This window comes from Penicillium paradoxum, assembly GCF_028828445.1.
Source record: "Penicillium paradoxum strain IBT 22861 chromosome Unknown utg000002l_segment0_segment0, whole genome shotgun sequence".
Classification (NCBI taxonomy): domain Eukaryota; kingdom Fungi; phylum Ascomycota; class Eurotiomycetes; order Eurotiales; family Aspergillaceae; genus Penicillium; species Penicillium paradoxum.
This window is the reverse complement of record NW_026643180.1, coordinates 2,100,694-2,117,996: the sequence shown is the minus strand read 5'-3', so window position 1 is coordinate 2,117,996 and position 17,303 is coordinate 2,100,694. Positions and strand designations below refer to the sequence as shown.

General features: G+C 49.2%; 5 protein-coding genes across 5 annotated transcripts; 3 read left to right on the top strand and 2 right to left on the bottom strand.

The window, feature by feature from the left end:
- Window positions 1-689: 689 nt before the first annotated feature.
- N7457_000774 (chromatin-remodeling ATPase CHD1) lies at window positions 690-5,274 on the bottom strand (the record flags this gene model as incomplete). Its single annotated transcript, XM_057171842.1, has 2 exons — window positions 864-5,274; window positions 690-813 (listed from the first exon to the last, which is right to left on the bottom strand). The coding sequence occupies exons 1-2, from the start codon at window positions 5,264-5,266 to the stop codon at window positions 690-692; spliced, it is 4,527 nt and encodes a 1,508-aa protein (XP_057035745.1). The 5' UTR covers window positions 5,267-5,274.
- A 1,018-nt stretch (window positions 5,275-6,292) lies between these two features.
- Window positions 6,293-8,823, top strand: N7457_000773 (ATP-binding cassette domain-containing protein; the record flags this gene model as incomplete). The annotated part of the gene is made up of 7 exons (XM_057171841.1): window positions 6,293-6,312; window positions 6,377-6,401; window positions 6,487-6,498; window positions 6,553-6,955; window positions 7,018-7,179; window positions 7,232-7,328; window positions 7,386-8,823. The coding sequence occupies 7 exons, from the start codon at window positions 6,293-6,295 to the stop codon at window positions 8,821-8,823; spliced, it is 2,157 nt and encodes a 718-aa protein (XP_057035744.1).
- Window positions 8,824-9,843: 1,020 nt separating this feature from the next.
- N7457_000772 (snoRNA-splicing protein PRP40) lies at window positions 9,844-12,351 on the bottom strand (the record flags this gene model as incomplete). The annotated part of the gene is made up of 4 exons (XM_057171840.1): window positions 9,844-10,842; window positions 10,899-11,967; window positions 12,016-12,167; window positions 12,217-12,351. The coding sequence occupies 4 exons, from the start codon at window positions 12,349-12,351 to the stop codon at window positions 9,844-9,846; spliced, it is 2,355 nt and encodes a 784-aa protein (XP_057035743.1).
- Window positions 12,352-12,525: 174 nt separating this feature from the next.
- N7457_000771 (TRAPP trafficking subunit Trs65 domain-containing protein) lies at window positions 12,526-14,427 on the top strand (the record flags this gene model as incomplete). The annotated part of the gene is made up of 4 exons (XM_057171839.1): window positions 12,526-12,700; window positions 12,757-13,029; window positions 13,094-14,204; window positions 14,259-14,427. The coding sequence occupies 4 exons, from the start codon at window positions 12,526-12,528 to the stop codon at window positions 14,425-14,427; spliced, it is 1,728 nt and encodes a 575-aa protein (XP_057035742.1).
- Window positions 14,428-15,758: 1,331 nt separating this feature from the next.
- On the top strand, window positions 15,759-16,827 carry N7457_000770 (Mpv17/PMP22 family protein; the record flags this gene model as incomplete). Its single annotated transcript, XM_057171838.1, has 6 exons — window positions 15,759-15,824; window positions 15,899-15,989; window positions 16,054-16,079; window positions 16,140-16,476; window positions 16,533-16,699; window positions 16,756-16,827. The coding sequence occupies 6 exons, from the start codon at window positions 15,759-15,761 to the stop codon at window positions 16,825-16,827; spliced, it is 759 nt and encodes a 252-aa protein (XP_057035741.1).
- Between the last annotated feature and the right edge of the window lie 476 nt (window positions 16,828-17,303).

The window sequence follows — 17,303 nt, the reverse complement described above, 5'->3', positions numbered from 1 at the left end:
GAAAAAAAAAAAAAAAAACAGAACACAAACTGTCCTCCACGGACTTCTTCCAACGAGAAACCTAACCCAGGCCAGTATGCCGAGACATACAAGGACAAAAAGCAGATCATAGCAGAGGATTTACGATAGGCTCAATCCAGGCAAAAAGAAGGACCATAAGAGAAAGCCTGTCCAAAACTCCCCGGAAACCGAGAAAAACAAGAAACAAAAACCAAACCCTCAAATCCTCAAATGCGCCATGCAGAAGGTCATGCTCATTTCGAAAATTCTTCTTTCTGTGCTTTTGTGGCCCACGCAAAGAATTCGACGCCATTCGCAATGCCATGCAACAAGTTGCATCCATATGTACCTTCAATCAAGGAGCAACAAAAGAGAGAGATGAAATTCACCTTGATAAGAATAGTTGAAAGAGTTGTGAGAGATGTCTGAGAGAAATGACAATGACGACTCCAAAAACATCGAGCCAATGCAAGAATATAGGAATCACGTAGTCCAAAATAGACATCGAGAACATTGTAGGGAGAGCACAAAAAATACGCTGGGTGTCTATCATCGAAAGGAAAAAGAAAAAGAGGATAGATAGATATCTGATATCGGAAACGCTGAACATGCATGTCATCAAACCGTGCTAAAGTCGAGTTGGAACTAGAACCAAGAACACCTGTACCCATTGCGAGGTGAAAAATCCCTCAAGCCGAGCTGCCATTTGAGACCTTGGAGGCCTTGCTGGCTTCCATGACCTTGTTGAACATCTGCTGGAGCTTGGCACCACTGGCGTCTTTGTTTGGCCAGTAGTTGAGTGAAACATAGTCCCTGGAGGTAAAGTCAGAGGATGAGCAAGATATGAGCTAACGAGAACATACCAGAGTCGAACCTCCAAGGAGGGCATCGATTGCGATCCCTCCAAAGTATTGCGAATGAATTCTCCAATCTTAACAAGTGTGAGACGGAGTTTCTGGGCGCGTTCGTTTTTGCTAGGGTAATTTTTGGCAGTAATCATGGATACTTGCTTCAGATTGTGAACAATAGGCTTGAAGAACATGAATGCCATGTCTTCTTTATTAGAACCGCCGTTCTCATGGCCTTTCCGTCGACGAAGTTCGTCATTGGAGGCGTCAGATAGACGATGACGTGGACGATCGATATCCAGACCAGACCGTGAACGAGAGTCGTGGTTGGGAGTATGGTGACGATCAACCTCCCGGCTGCCATGTGTGTGAGAGCGCGGGCGTGATCGATCAGATTCACGGTGACCCTTGCGAGGATTTTCGGGCCTGCGAGAGCTCGAGGGCGCCGGAGAGGCGGACACACTGCCACTGCCGGAAACCCGTGAGCCTCGCTTGTTATTGCGGTGATGATTATCCACTGCTCTTCTGGCTGTGGCATTGTTATTGTACTTGTTCCTCAAAACGGACATGAGGTATTCGGCTCGTCGAACAAGGTGAACAGCGCCCGGTGACTTTGTTGCCTTCTCCTCGGCCTGCAAACGTTGTGTCTTGCGTTCTACTCGATGTTCCTCGAGGAAAAATTTGTCACCCAGGCCAAGCTCAGCGTCATCGCGGATCTGGGTCCACGCACCAAACCCATGGCGTGCGATACCCACAAGAAGCATTCCATCTTCACGCGCACCCCACTGGCAGCTGTAGTCTGCCAATTTGGTCGCCTCAGGGAGGCGGAATGTCTTGAAATCAGACAACGATTTGGTGATGCCACGAATGAGGCGCATGTCCGGCGGACGCTCAACAATAGTCCATGCGTTAAGTCGCTTGACACCATGATGGTCGAATAAGACAGCTTTTTGCTCCTTCTTGGTGGGGTTCCTTCCCGATTGTTTCATTGCTTCCAATTGATTCAAGCTTTCTTGAACAAGCGAGTTTGCCTTGTCGGTTATTTCATGAAGAGCAGCACGGACAGTGTTCCGATCACGATTTTGCAGTCTTGCGTCCTCAAGAATCAGATCTTCAGAGTCATCCAGATCGCCGTAGCGAAGGAAAGCCCTAGAGAGCGCACGGTATTCTTTTTCTCCAAGGGGGCGCTTTGGATCCAATGAGGTGCTTTCGTCCACCCCATCGTCGATATTAACTTGAGCTCTGGCAAGTCGCTTAGCCTTGCGTTCCTCTCTAGAGTCTCTCGTGTCCACAGGCGCCTGGCGCTTGCGGGGACGATTTTGTTCGATGACTTCGGCGAGATAATGGGCATCATCCTTGCGCTTTTCCTCGGCCTTGAGTTCTTCAAGCTGCTCTTTAGGAATGATGTCATCCCAAGAGAGATCATCAACCTTGATGTCAACGAAGTCGAATGCTTTCAAGAACTCTTCACCGCCGTCGGCTTGAATTTGCTCTGCCTCCTCAGTTTGGTGCAATTCGGCATTTGCAAGGACGGAATCGATATCAAGCTGCTCTAGTTTCTTCTGGTTGTCGGTTTGTTCAAACATCTTTTGACCGCGGCGCTTTAAAATTCGAGAGATGTCATCTGTGGAATTAGGCTCGGCAACCACGCGTGCCATCTTGTTTTGAAGCTCTGAGGCTTCCTTGTCTGTAACACCGCGCTGGATAGTGATGAACTCAAGTAGGAGCTTGTTGCGAGCCCTTTCAATGACTTCCTCTTCAATTGTGTCCTTTGAGACAAGACGGTAGACGCTAACAGGTCTTGTCTGGCCGATTCGATGGGCACGCGCCATAGCTTGCAGATCGGCCTGTGGATTCCAGTCCGAATCAAACAGTACGACAGTGTCTGCGGTCATCAGGTTGATACCCAAACCACCTGCACGGGTTGAAAGAAGGAATGCAAAATCAGTGCTGCCAGGAGCATTGTAATGCTCAATCGCTAAGCGACGGGCGGCAGATGGGATAGTTCCATCAAGGCGTTGGTATTTGTAACCGCGGTACTCCATGTACTCACTGAGAATGTTGAGCATACCAACCATTTGGCAGAATATCAAAACTCGATGACCATCGACGCTTAGCTTGCGAAGGAGCTGGTCGAGAAGCATCATCTTTCCACTACTGGTGATCATGGCTCGAAGAATATCTTCTCGGCGACTACTACCTTCCAGAATCTTTGCTTCCGCGTTGGGAAACATGAAAGGATGATTGCTAGCCTTTTTCAATTCCATCATGATGTTCAAAAGAGATTGCTTCATTCCCTTGTTCCCGTCATTCAATGCAGCATAATTTTTGGTCAGGATATTCTTGTAGTACTCCAATTGGACATCTGAGAGCTCCACCCGAATGATTTTCTCGGTCTTGGGTGGAAGATCAGATTCGACCTTGGATTTTGTACGCCGCAACATGTAAGGTTGGATGGCTTCAGTCAATTCCGCAAGTTTTTGTGATGCAGCCTCAGAGTTCAAATCCATGTCGACATCGACATCAATGAGACCCGGATTGAGGAAATCCATCAAAGCCGAAAGTTCAGCAAGGTTGTTTTGAATTGGAGTACCGGTGATCAAGAGCCGGGCCTGACATTTCCATTCGAATAACTTGATGTAAAGCTGCGAGTCGCGATTTTTGAGACGGTGTGCCTCATCCACAGCCATGAACTGCCACTTGAACTGGCCGAGGAACGGCGAATCATTCATTGCATACTCGTAGGTTGTCAACAGCACATGGAATTTTGGACGTTTGGGGTTTCCGTCAACCATCAGTTCATAGTCCCGCAACACGGAGCGCGCCTTCTCACTACCATTGTAAACAACGTAGTTCAGGTCAGGCGTCCAGTAATCAAATGTATCGGCCCATGCTGGCATGGTGGACAGTGGAACGATGACAATGAACGGTCCTTGCTGCCGTCTGACATGACGCATCCAGTTGATGAAGGAGACAGTTTGGACTGTCTTTCCGAGACCCATCTCATCTGCCAGAACCACATTTCGACCCCTGACCCAATTAAAAGCCAGGAAGTTTAGACCTTTGACCTGGAAATCCTTGAGTTCTCCATTCTGCAAGAAACTAGGGGTTCCATGAATGGGCTCAAATGATTTACGGGTAGCAATATTTGTCTCATTCTTGTCGGAGATGGGCTGGCGAGCGGTGCGGTCCAAAAATCGGTCAACCTCACGTTGTGCGATCTCACTAACCAGGTCCTCGGGCTCCCAAGTGCAGGAATCGTAAAAGAGACGCTTCCATTTGACAAGGTACTCCGTAGTGCCATCCTCGCCATCACGTACACCAATGACTCGTTCAACCATTTTGTAGTCCTCGATGGCTTCAACATCTCGTTCGCGATCAAGGTTCCATTTTTCACGATCCTCAGGGGGAGCATCCGCACTATACTGCAGCCGAATGTCCTCATTCAATACCTTCCGAACATAATTATCAACACGTCGCGTGCTGCGGAAGTTGGCGATAGACTCATTGCTTTCCCATGTTGCATGATAGTGTGATTTGTCCTGCCATTTGATACAAAATTCAAAATCATTTCGGTCAAGATCGCGGGTTTTTGGATCGATGCCCTCCTTAAGGCGGTGATTGAGAACGACGTCGACAGCAGGGCGAGTGTCCTCCGCGTAACTCTCAGCCCAATAATTTGGTGCAAGATCGTCTGGATCATCTTCGAACATATCCTCATCATCCTCATCATCCTCATTGTAATTTGACACCTTCTTGGCTGTTCGCGTCGAGAAGCGGACCTCGTTCAAGGAGGGTTCATAGCTGGCGCTTTGTTGGAGACGCCGCCTTCTCGCTTTACTGGCACGGGAGTTCTTTCCACCATACTCGTCACTGTCAGTCTCGGAGAGTGACGACACAGTAGCCGACCGGGAGGCCTTGGAGGGCTGTTGGGATGGTTCCTTGCGCCGGCGCTTGGAACGCGGTGCAACAACATCAGAGTCCGAGTCAGATGAGTCGGCGAGATGGCGCGTTGTGCGAGCACGACCACTGCGACGAAGCCCGTACAGATCGGGATTTTGCCTCATGAGGTCAGTTTCACTAACCGGTGATGATTTGCGCTTCGCACCGCGGTCGGGGTGAGGGGATGAAGAGTTTTCACGGCTGTATGAGTTGCCTTCATCATCACTGTTGTCCTCCACCACGTCCTCATCTTCCGCATCTGAATCCGCAGACGCGCCGTCATATGAGTCGTCCGCGGCATCGGGTTCGGGGGAGGACTCGGAGACGGGGTGGAATTCAATGGGCTCTGATGGACTGCGATCACGTTGTGTTACCGAATCGCCATCCGCGTGGTGATCATCGGCGACTGGTAAAGCAGGGAACCCATTAGACATCGTCGAGGTAGAGGGAGGTTCCTGAGCAGATGGGATCACCATGCCAGAGGCTATTACCGAGGGGCAGTCAGCATTGAAGCTCAATTTAGGTCAGGAGATGTGCGAAAGAGACATAGACAGGTGAAACAATGGCACGCGACCCAAAGTGCGTTGAAATGAAGCTTGAAACCCAGCAAAATAGGACAGGATATGGAGTTTGATGAAAGACTATGTTTTTTTGATAACAGGTGGGATGGACGCGGCCGGCTGGAAGCCAGAGCAATGGGCACGTCCATATACACACCCAGACTTGGAGAAGGAAATGACATGCTGTTTGACCAGTAACAGTTGGAAACTGCCCCGATCGGAGCAGAATAGAGGGAATCAACGAATCGTGCAGTGGGTCGACAAGCGCGGAGAAGTACCGCGGCGAATGCTTCGGTCGGCACGTCTGTGCTCGAGGAAAAGATTAAATCAACTTACACTCCATAGCGTGGTGACCCCGAAAGCGGGGGATCGGGCGATCAATGTGGGAAATTGAATGGTGGGGTGGAGGCGTGAAGCTGGAATATTGGGGGAGGAGGAGACAAGAGACTTGGAAGAACTAAGAGTTGGGGACCGGCTGGAGGGTTTGCTTCGGTTTGGTTTGCAGGGAAAGTTCACGCCTGGTTCTTCAGGCATCAAGAGATTGACCCCTTTTAGACTAGCGTATTCGCTTGGCGCCTGACACGGTGTATGATCACGTGCAGTCATTCCGGATAAACGTAAGTACGGATTAATCCCGACAGCCAATCACCGCCTTGATAAATAAGTGACGCACTGGCGGCCTAAGGCATCTCAGCCCACAGAAAGGAAAGTGTGCATTCAATTCTGCCGCCCCTCGATCGTTGATAGTGTTTCTTCCTGTGCCATTTCTCGTCGACTCTGCGCAGAGATACTCGGTGCTTTTGTTGAGCCCAGTTCATATACCTGCGACAGTGCTTAGTCGGCCACTTCCAAATACTCACCCCTCCTCCGCTTCGTGCTGAATCTTTTTTCCCTCAATCTTCCGCCTCACACGCCGGTTTCTTCGAGCCACATCCACCCACGATGTCTGACAAGCTTACTCGGTATGTTATTGGAGCCTTTGGAGTGCTACATCATCAGCTAACGGTCTCTTTTTTCTTTTTGTAGTATTGCGATCATCAACAGTGATAAGGTTCGTCACAAAATACCCCCACTAATAGTATTTTCACTCCGGTTCGCGAAAGCCAAGCTTACACCACAATCTTTCAATTTAACAGTGCAAACCGAAGGTATGCGACTTGGTATAATATCCCATGTTAGTTACGGAGGCTAATATATAGTAGAAATGTCGTCAAGAGTGCAAGAAGTCTTGCCCTGTGGTCCGCACCGGCAAGCTTTGCATTGAAGTCGATAACACTTCCAAGATCGCCTTTATCTCCGAGCGCCTTTGCATTGGTTGTGGTATCTGTCCCAAGAAGTGCCCATTCGGAGCCATCAATATCATCAACTTGCCCACCAACCTCGAGACCCAGGTCACCCATCGCTATTCGGCCAACAGCTTCAAGCTTCACCGACTTCCTATGCCCCGTCCCGGTCAGGTCCTTGGTCTGGTTGGAACAAACGGTATCGGAAAGAGTACTGCTTTGAAGATTCTCAGTGGCAAATTGAAGCCTAATCTTGGTCGTTATGATAACCCTCCGGACTGGGAGGAGATCTTGAAGTACTTCCGTGGTTCCGATTTGCAGAGTGAGCACCATAACCTAAGCTTAAGTTCCACGGTTTGGAACGAATGTCGCTGACGGTGATAGACTATTTCACTAAGATTCTAGAGGACAACCTGAAGGCGGTTGTGAAGCCTCAGTACGTGGATCAAATTCCTCGCGCTGTGAAGGGACCCATCCAGCAGGTGCAGCAGCTCATCAGCACACGTGCTGCGCTAGGCAATGAGGATGAAATCATGGATGTTCTCGGTGCGTTCGTATACCCTGTTCCATTAGAATTTACTCGCTAATCCTCGTTCAGAGCTGAGACAGGTCGCACAACGTGATATTGGTCACCTTTCCGGTGGTGAGCTTCAACGTTTTGCCATTGGTCTGGTTTGTGTGCAGAAGGCCGACGTGTAGGTTCTTCCTGTGTGTATACTGTTGAGTTTGCGTCGTTATTAATACTAATGCAGGTACATGTTCGACGAGCCTTCCTCGTATCTCGATGTTAAGCAGCGTCTGGCTGCTGCCCGTACAATCCGCAGCCTCCTCCGCCCCGATGACTATGTCATTGTTGTCGAGCACGATTTGTCCGTGCTTGACTATTTGTCCGACTTTATTTGCGTCTTGTATGGTCGTCCTGCTGTTTACGGTGTCGTCACTCTGCCTGCCTCTGTGCGTGAGGGTATCAACATCTTCCTGGATGGTCACATCCCTACCGAGAACTTGCGATTCCGTGACGAGTCTCTCACCTTCCGTCTCGCCGAAGCGGGTGAAGAATTCATCGCGGACAAGGATCGTGCCTTCGCCTATCCCGCAATGGAGAAAACTATGGGTGACTTCCACCTCAAGGTTGAGGCCGGAAAGTTCACTGACTCTGAGATTGTTGTCATGATGGGTGAGAACGGAACCGGAAAGACTACTTTCTGTAAGATGCTTGCCGGCGCCCTGAAGCCCGATGGCCTTATCTCCGTTCCCAAGATGAACATCAGCATGAAGCCCCAGAAGATCACACCCAAGTTCACGGGTACTGTGCGCCAACTCTTCTTCAAGCGCATCAAGACTGCTTTCCTGTCGCCTCAGTTCCAGACCGATGTCTACAAGCCGCTTAAGATGGACGACTTCATCGATCAGGAGGTCCAGAACCTGTCCGGTGGTGAATTGCAGCGTGTGGCCATTGTGTTGGCTCTGGGTATGCCCGCTGATATCTACCTGATTGACGAGCCCAGTGCCTACCTCGACTCCGAGCAGCGTATTGTCGCTGCTCGTGTGATCAAGCGTTTCATCATGCACACCAAAAAGACCGCTTTCATCGTTGAGCACGATTTCATCATGGCCACTTACTTGGCCGACCGTGTCATCGTGTTTGATGGCCAGCCATCCGTTGACGCCCGCGCTCAGACACCTGAGTCACTGGTTGGTGGTTGCAACAGGTTCTTGAAGAGCTTGGATGTCACTTTCCGCCGTGACCCCAACAGTTACCGCCCTCGTATCAACAAGTACAACAGTCAAATGGACCAGGAGCAGAAGTTGGCTGGCAACTTCGTAAGTATTCTACATTATCTTTGGATAATATGTATCTCTGAGATAATGGATGTGCTAACAATGCTCTACAGTATTTCTTGGAGGAAGAGAACTGAAAAGGGCGTTTTCAAGGAGCCTCGTCGCCGTCATCACAGCCGTGATGGCCGCGACTCTGAGCAGCGGCGCAACCGGCGTCGTGGCGATTGGAAGATCATGTGGTTAATGGAGGTCCCCGGTGTTTGCAGAGCCTCGGTGGTTCGGGACAAGGGATTTCATCGCAAGTCCGGCCTGTCTTCCGGTGCTGATGATGGTTTCTCTGGCGATGATGGCGATGATGGCGATAGTGGCGATGGTGATGACTTGAATGGCAACAGCGACCCCGACTAAGAGGCAGTGGCCTGATTCACACCCTACTATTTTCGGGCTAGTACGCTCATTCACTTCCTGCGACCTGTTTCCATTCATCAATCCATCAAAACCTAGATTGTGATCCGCCTTGCACCCTGCCTTGGTTTGTTCTGGTCTTGTCTATCCAGAATCATCGGCCCCCGGACAGGAACCCATGTCTGCATATCTTCCACTGACACCTGTTAAATTTTAATGGTGGATTGGGTTTGGCATGGTTTATTGTTCCGACGGAGTTATGTTTGCATTAGGTTGGAGGGTTTGGGTTGCCAAAAAAAGCTCTTCCATGAATTTTATGATCTATAAGAATGGATTTTGCGACGGAATGGTTCGGTGGTGTGATTGTTTACAGGCCGAGGATGGCATGGGACAGGCGGCTACTCGAATGCTGGCCGGATTCACTGCTCCTTCGTGTAGATAGATGGTTCTTGTCCTTCCTTATTTTTTTTTTTTTTTTTTTGCAGAACCTTTGAGAATGCATGTTTTCTTCGTTTCTTGTGCATAGTTCATTCGATATATCTTTATAGCGGGCTGCTCCAGCCAGCGCATCATCAGGGCCTGATACACGGAGTATCTCGAATATCGACCATGTCTTTTTTTTTTGAGACCGCCATGTCTATCACAATGTATTCTGATTCAAGTCGCTTTGTGCTATGGCTTGTTTCAAATAGCACTTCTGACGACTGACAGAATATACATACGTGCCAACACATGTATACAAATATATATATATACATATATACATATATACATGTACATATAAATATCTCTCTTGTCCGAGTAGATTAGCTACGTGCAAGGATTGATAGGAGGTCTTTTCACGTAGCAATATAGTACTTCCCAGAGAGCTTAGATTGTGCACAGGTCAGAATAGGAAGGATTAATAGGACAGGAAGAAAGCAAATGAAATTGAATAGATTCAGCACAATATCCTACATGTATTAAAGGCCAGGAATTACTTGCATATGCGAGCAAGTGTGAATAGAAATACCCACCCCCAATCTACTCCTCTTCAATCTCCCCTTCCTCGCTGCCAGAGTGAATGGCCTTCTCGTCCTTGGTCGCACCCTCATCTTCTTCCGGAATAGCAGAGCGTTCCCGTCGGGGAGCGCTTGGGCCCTTGCTGCGGTCTCGCTCGCGGCTATCACGTCGGTAGCGTTTGGCCGACCGGCTGACCACACTCTCGGAATCACTGTCACGTCGGCGGCGGCGGTCACCACCGACTACACTGCGGGTATCGCCGCTGCCACCACCATAGTCAAGTTCATCACGACCTCCACGGGGATCGCCACGAGTGCGATACAGGCGCTCGCGTTCGTCTTCACGTCGGTCGGGGTCTCTAGCGCGAGGGCCACGGTCAAAGTCACGATCCCGGCTGCGATAGCGGTCACGGTCTCCACGCTCGTCGCGACGATCGCGAGATGGGGAGATACCGCTGACCTTGCGGTAAGTTCGTTCCCGGTCGGCCTGTGCCTTGCGACGGTCTGCCTCGTACGCATCCATTTCAGGGGTATTACTGACTCGGCCGCTGGGTCCGCGTCGCTCCCCTCTGCCCCTACGGTATTCACGATCACCACGGTCATAGTCCCGGCGGCTTCCCCGGTTCTGGTTATACGCCTCGCGATCCTTATCTGCGTCGTCGTCTCTTTCCTTCAGGCGGCGAATTGCTTTCTCAAATGCAGACTCCCGGAGCTCATCCGACTCAAGGGCCTTGTACTCGTCATATTTCTCAAGGCGGGGTTGAATGTCAGCCCAAGTGTCTGTAGCTCGGATGGGCGGTTCCAGGCGCTTGATACGAGACCGCAGTGCGTCCACGGCGCGGCGCTGTTGGCGATCGGCGGCATGTTTCTCATCCTCGGTGCGTCGAATTGCCTTGTCTTGGATACGCTGGAAGATGAGGTTGAGGATATCCGAGTCAATCTTGGAGGTCCGGCGGTCGGCAGACATGATAGAACTGAATTCGTCAAATGTAGTTTCTGTCGTAACTTCATATCGTTTGTCCTAAGATCAGTTGGTTAGTATAGTCAATAAGACGAGCTGATCCTGGAGAAACTCACATCTAGAACATCAAGTACATCATTCCGAGGTCCGCGCAGAGCACGCTCCTCTTCTTCCATCATATCCCAGAACAAATCAAGAGGCGTGGATCCAGGCTGGCCCAGGATTCCATGGTACCGGGGTTCATCTTTAATGATCGGGCAGATGTTCATCCACTTGGTGCCCGCCTTGATCTTACCCTGAGATCTGAGCTCTTTGAGAAGTGTCACAAACTGCTCCCGGTTCTTACGCTCCTTTCTGGCTCGCGCTGCCTTGTGCTGTTGGCGAGCATCGTTGAAAGCCCGTTCGAGCGACTTGATATGGTTCTCAAAAGCAGTAAGAACATCACACTTGCTCAGAGCTTTGAACTTTTCATCGCCTTGGAATTTGCCATTAGACCGAATAATGGCTTGCGCCTCAGACCAACGCGTGTATGGTTCTAGGTTGAGCGAGCTCAAGATTTCAACCAGCTCATCCATAGCAGCCTTGCGGGTCGCAGCTTCTTGTTCGAAGTGATCCTTTCTGAGTTGGAGGATGTATTCTTCGAAAAGCTGGCGCCTCTCATCTTCCTCATTGGTAGACCTGAATGTAGTCTCCCCTTCAATAATTGGACGGATTGTCTTCCATCGGCTGTAATATTTGATCTCAGGATGGCGCTTCAGCATGGTATAAAAATCTGTGCGGAGCTTGGCGAATCTTTCTTTGGCCCGATCCCTTTCTTGCATCCGGACTTGGACCACATATTTCTCAAATGCTGCCTTGCGGTCTCGTGGGTCCTTGAGAGCACGGTATTGTGGGTCCTTGATTGTAGCGCGCATGGTATCCTCCCAAGTCCAATCAGGTTGCACGTTGTGGCGTTTGAGCAGCTTCACAAATGCACTCTCTGCCTCTTCAAGCGAATGGTAGTTAGGGTCCATCTGCGACTTCAATTCTGGAGCTGCAGCCATGGTGCTGGTCTCATAGGAACCGTATCCAGCGCGACGGTCGCCGTAACCCCGCTCAGCTCGGTCAAAATCTTCGCGATCACGCTGCTGATCACGGTGCTGGGGTTGCGAGAAAGAGGGTCCACCTGCAACAAAGGTAGGTGCACTGGACTCAAATTAGTATTGACAAGAGTCAAACTAGGAAGGCACTTACGCGGGGGTCGTCGGGGGGGCAGGCGACTGTGCAAGTGCGTCTTTGTAAATTACAGGCATCTCCCATGTGCTTTGCTTGCTCTCTGTGTTGTACCAGTACTTGCGCCCATCCTCTGTAGTGTATTCCTTCCATGGTTGTTTCGCCAGAGCGGCCTGCAAAAATCATTAGCAAAGCTTAAAACATCTAGAGTCGGGTACAAACCTCAACTGGAGTCATCAGCTCTGTAGGCTTTGTCCACTGAGTATGTTTGGTCTCTACATTGTAGTAGTAAACACGACCTTTCTCATTTCGCGCCTCCTGCCACAGGGCAGCAGCCAGGCGACTGCGTGAATCCATTGGTAATGTTGTTGGAGAAGTCAAGTGAGAGAACTGAAAACGAAGCTCTGTCCATCATCTCTGCAGAATTGCGCGTTTGGTTCTTCGCGTTGACCGTATATCGATACTTATCGGTTATCTCCTGAACTCCGAACTGCCACTTTGTTGACTTCCCTTGCGACATCCGTCGTTGCAATGCCTGGTCTGGAGATTCCGGGTGAATTCTTGCGTCATGCCGTTCTTGATACTGTTGTGCCTCATGCCCCTGCATTCGATATTGAGAGTGCCCTCAGCTCAGCCCTAGAGGATGGAGCTGATGATCTTCCCTCTGTTCTCTCATCAATCCCGCAACGTTCTCTATTGTTTTTTGGTATGCACTCTCGGTAGCTTGCCAGGATTTGTCGCTTGCTTATTGATAGCTATTAGATGAGTTTCTCACCGTTCGCATAATCTTAAGACTGTCTGATTGCTCAGAGACGACCCTTAAACACTACTTGCCTCGACTTGAAATCAAGCTTGATGTCTTTGCCGTCGATCCAGCAGAATCTGTTGGTGAAAATCCTACCCCAACCCGAGACATCATTTTCTCAGGAATTGTGAGTGGGGAGGAAGATCCACTTGTGATCTTCAATGAATTTGAGGGTGATGAGGGGAGTGGAAACCATGTCTATCTAGCTTGGAACATTGAAACCATACTGCGTGAGTGATTCGATACTGTGGGTTAAACCCTGCGTATCCAGGCCACTAATTGATCACTGTATAGGGCGCCCCCGTATTCGAATCCAACACCCGTCACTTTTATTCATTGCCTCTGCCTGTCTAAATCCAGCTGACTCTTGTCGGCAAGAGGATTTGGGGGATGACTATCTTCCCTCGCTCATCCCAGCATCAACAAATATGCTGCAATCACTCTCTGCCGATAAATCTTTCAATAACAAAGAGCCTTTCCTCCCTGCGTCCAGACTATTGAGGGTTGTACCGACAACGCATAACGAGGACCCGATCTATAATATCCAGCAACAACATGGCCACCCCTTTCGTGTTGTACCTGCCGCGAGTGCAAGAATTCGATATTCTCGGCTGAATTCTTACACCGGCGTTCCAATGACGGTCGCCAGTCTCGATTTTGAGATCACACCTTATCTGGCTTGCGAGGTATTGTTTGATAAAGCGGATCTTCACTTATCTGAAGGAACGATCGAGTCACTATCAGACACCCCAGGCCTCACCCTCCCGATTACTTGTCGTCCACGAGACGACGTGACCCTTATGTACAAACTCACTCCAGACTATGGCCCGGAGACTAATCCATCATCTACTGCTCTGGTCAGTACACTGGATATATCCCTGGAAGCAGTCATTCTTGTTGATGACGATTGCAATCCACGTATCTCTATGCAGTGGAGAACCAACGTCGATTTTTCAGTCGCACTGAACCCGAATTTTGGGGGGCCTAGCCCAGCGTTGCAAAGGAGCAACCGCCCTACTAGTCTATCCGTGTCAACTCAGACAGGTGTGACACCCTCCAATCGAACCTCATTAAGAGAACGAGCTTATTCGGTCACTGACGCAGGTGTGACAATATCCTTTTCGGGACCTGTTCGTGTGCAAGTCGGTACAGTCTTCTCCTGGGATGTTTTCATTGTCAACCGGTCAAATGTTCCCCGCAAGTTTGCCTTAATCGCTATTCCTAAGCGAAAACGTGTGGATCCGCGAGGACATGTTGCTCGGCCTTCATCGTCGTCGATTACCAGCCGGAAGGAGGATCAAGTAGCTGAAGCGGTGACTGACGACAACATTGTGCATGCGAGACAAAAGAGTGTTGCTGGCCAGGAAGTGGAGCTGATTAGCTTGAGCACCGATATTCGTGTGGGGTGAGTACTCCCTTTTCTCTCACTTACAATCTACCCTAACTAACTATATTCCAGCCCTCTTCTTCCAGGAACATGTCATTCGATTGAACTCAAACTCCTTCCCTTAGCCACAGGCCCGCTTCACCTGGAGGCAGTCCGGCTTATAGATGTGAACACGAACGAAACGACAGATATTCGAGACCTTCCTGATATTTTGGCAGACGATCAACTGCGCTCTAATTAAGACCAGTCCAAGCATTGTACATATATGACGAAGTATGAGCCCCTTGGAAGAGGTCGCTCCTTACATTTTCCCCCGACCCTTTTGGGCCATAAATACTGTCAAGAATACTACACCACATAGGGAACTTATGTACCTATATAATACAGTGGAGTATACAATCTTTTTATTTCTTGGACTAAGACATCCTTATTCCAAACGCTGTACCGACTCTCCTTTTCTAGTATGTAAAGGAAGGTGAAGAAAATTGTCCTTATTATGCTCTGGAAAGTTACTTTCCACCTAATTCTACTGTGGGAAAACAAGGATAATAGGCTTATGTAGGTAGGTATGGTCGAGTATCCTACTCGCATTCAACCACTGGTATTGAACTACGTATCTGGCGTGAGATGTATAGGGCCATGCGCCTTTGATGCTACCCCATACCCTGCAAATGGCAGTCACAGACTCAATAAGTTTCTGAGTAACTCTTGGGATAGTGAAGTACTGAAGTAGATTAGTATCTGTTACCATAACACTCTGTATACTAGCATAGAAATCTTGGCAGTCAGCTAGGTACCCTTCGTGCTGGTCTGGAACTGTAAAGGTTTTTCACTGAACAAATCTGTTACTTGATACTTCGTCCATCTGATGTCAGATGATGCTGTCTACACACATACATGATCCATATAGCATTTCCTACGAACACCTCACTTTCTCTCAACCGAGGCCTAGCAAACAACAATCCCATCACTTTATATACATATGTACAGTCTTGCATTTATCTCTAGGAGGAGTCCATGGATATGTTTTGTATATATGGTCAACTGGCGGTCCCACAATGATCTACACTCGGAAGGAAACCCGAAGAATGCCAAGATCGGCCCTCAAGGAGGCAGTGCAGAGAAAGACATGGGTTTAGCTCTTCAAGCCTTGTCAACCCTCTTGAAAAGGGGATGAGTGCAATATTTGGTGTATATCGATTGAAATACTGAACATCCAGAGTATCAAGGACAGAGTGGATTTATCAAACGAGGATAAACGACAGGATATAGTTCAATGGATGTGATTGGTGGAGCGAGATCACGGGGTAATGGACTCAGCCCTGGAGCGTCGTAGTTGGCCAGGTGACTTTGTCAGTCAAAGGCGGCGTCGGAGGCATTCGAGATACCTTCTTCCTTGATTCTATCATCTTGTTTCGCATTTCGCATGAACTTTGGAGACTAGGATTTATATTCCAGCTTAGCTCTCCAACTGCCCAGTACTTCTGAACTTTGCGTCATACTGGCGCACCTCCCTGCCCAGAAATCTTGCCCATCACTTCACTCCATCTGTCAGATCCAAAATTCTCCATCATGATCTGCTCTACGAAGAGGAAAGTCCTGGATGGACTCAACAAGAGATACATCTACGGTCGCGTGGTACGTGTGCTGATCCTAGAGCTCACTTGGTCGTCACTTCCCAAGAGCTAACCCTTGTCGTCATTGTTTTATAGCCTTTATTGCACACGATCATCTTCCTCATCGAGATGGCAGTAGCAGCACGGCTTGCTGCCAAATTCAACACATACTATGCTGAAAAGCCAGGTAGGGCCCTAGCGCTCGGTTTCCGCGGGTTTGCATGTACGACTAACTCAACTGTCAAAAATAGTGCTGACGACAATGGTCACCAACGCTGTAAGCCTACCAATGCAATCACATTAGTGTGACCAATCAATTGACAGATGGACGTTCTAGGTGCTTGGTGGAGTTGCTGATACCGTTGCGCAACTGATTACGGCCTTCCGGACCCGCCGAACCCGCACAAGTGGCGATGACTTCCTTTCAATAGAGATCCACGACTTGGACAAGCAGAAACCCCCTGCTGTAGGGGAGCTGGGATATGCCCGGACCTCATCACCGCCATTTGACTTTGAGCGGTTGACGAGATTTATGGCTTATGGTTTCTTCATGGCGCCGGTGCAGTTCCAGTGGTTTGGCTTTTTATCTAGAGCATTCCCTCTCACCAAGAGAAACCCGACTGCCCCGGCTTTCAAGCGTGTTGCCTTTGACCAGTTGATATTTGCACCATTTGGTACAGTCAGCTCCAAGCTATTTACCTGATTTATTTATACTAACTCGATTCACTAGGTCTGGCGTGCTTCTTCACCTACATGACGATCGCCGAGGGTGGTGGTAGAAGGGCATTAACACAAAAGTTCCGTGATGTCTATTTACCAACCCTGAAGGCCAACTTTGTGCTCTGGCCAGCAGTGCAGATCCTCAACTTCCGCGTTGTTCCCATTCAATTCCAAATTGTTAGTTTCTTAGGTTGTCTTGTCCAGAATGGCACTTATACTGACTCTTCAACTAGCCCTTTGTCTCAACCATTGGTATTGCGTGGACCGCATACCTCTCCCTAACAAATTCCTCTGACGAGTCCTAATCGAACACACCTAAAAACGAAAATCATGATGATGAATTGGGCTTTAAACTACTCTCTTTTCCCCCCTCGCTAATATGTCCAGGCGTTTTGGTTGCTTGGTCTGGCTTTTGTGTACATGGCAAGGGTATTTGCCCATGCGCAGGGTTTTGCATTTCAAAAGATCGGATTTTGCACATTTGGGAAGCCCAAGTTGGGCTTTTGCTGTTAACTATTTTTGTGATATGACTTTGATGCCTAAGGAGTTTTTTTTTTTTGCTCTTTCCTTTCTGTTTCGTGACGATTGGGCTTCCCATGCCTCTGTTGGACTTGGAAAACATCCAATGCTGAACGGGATACTCCGTAGCGGCTGCGGGCATTTCTTGCAGTAGAGGCGATCTCCCCAGAATCCCCCGAATTCCCCGAATCCGAGGCGAAAACAGCTCAAATGGCCCGGCCTTCCCCGTATATTTACGGCAGCTCTGACATCAGTCCCGCAT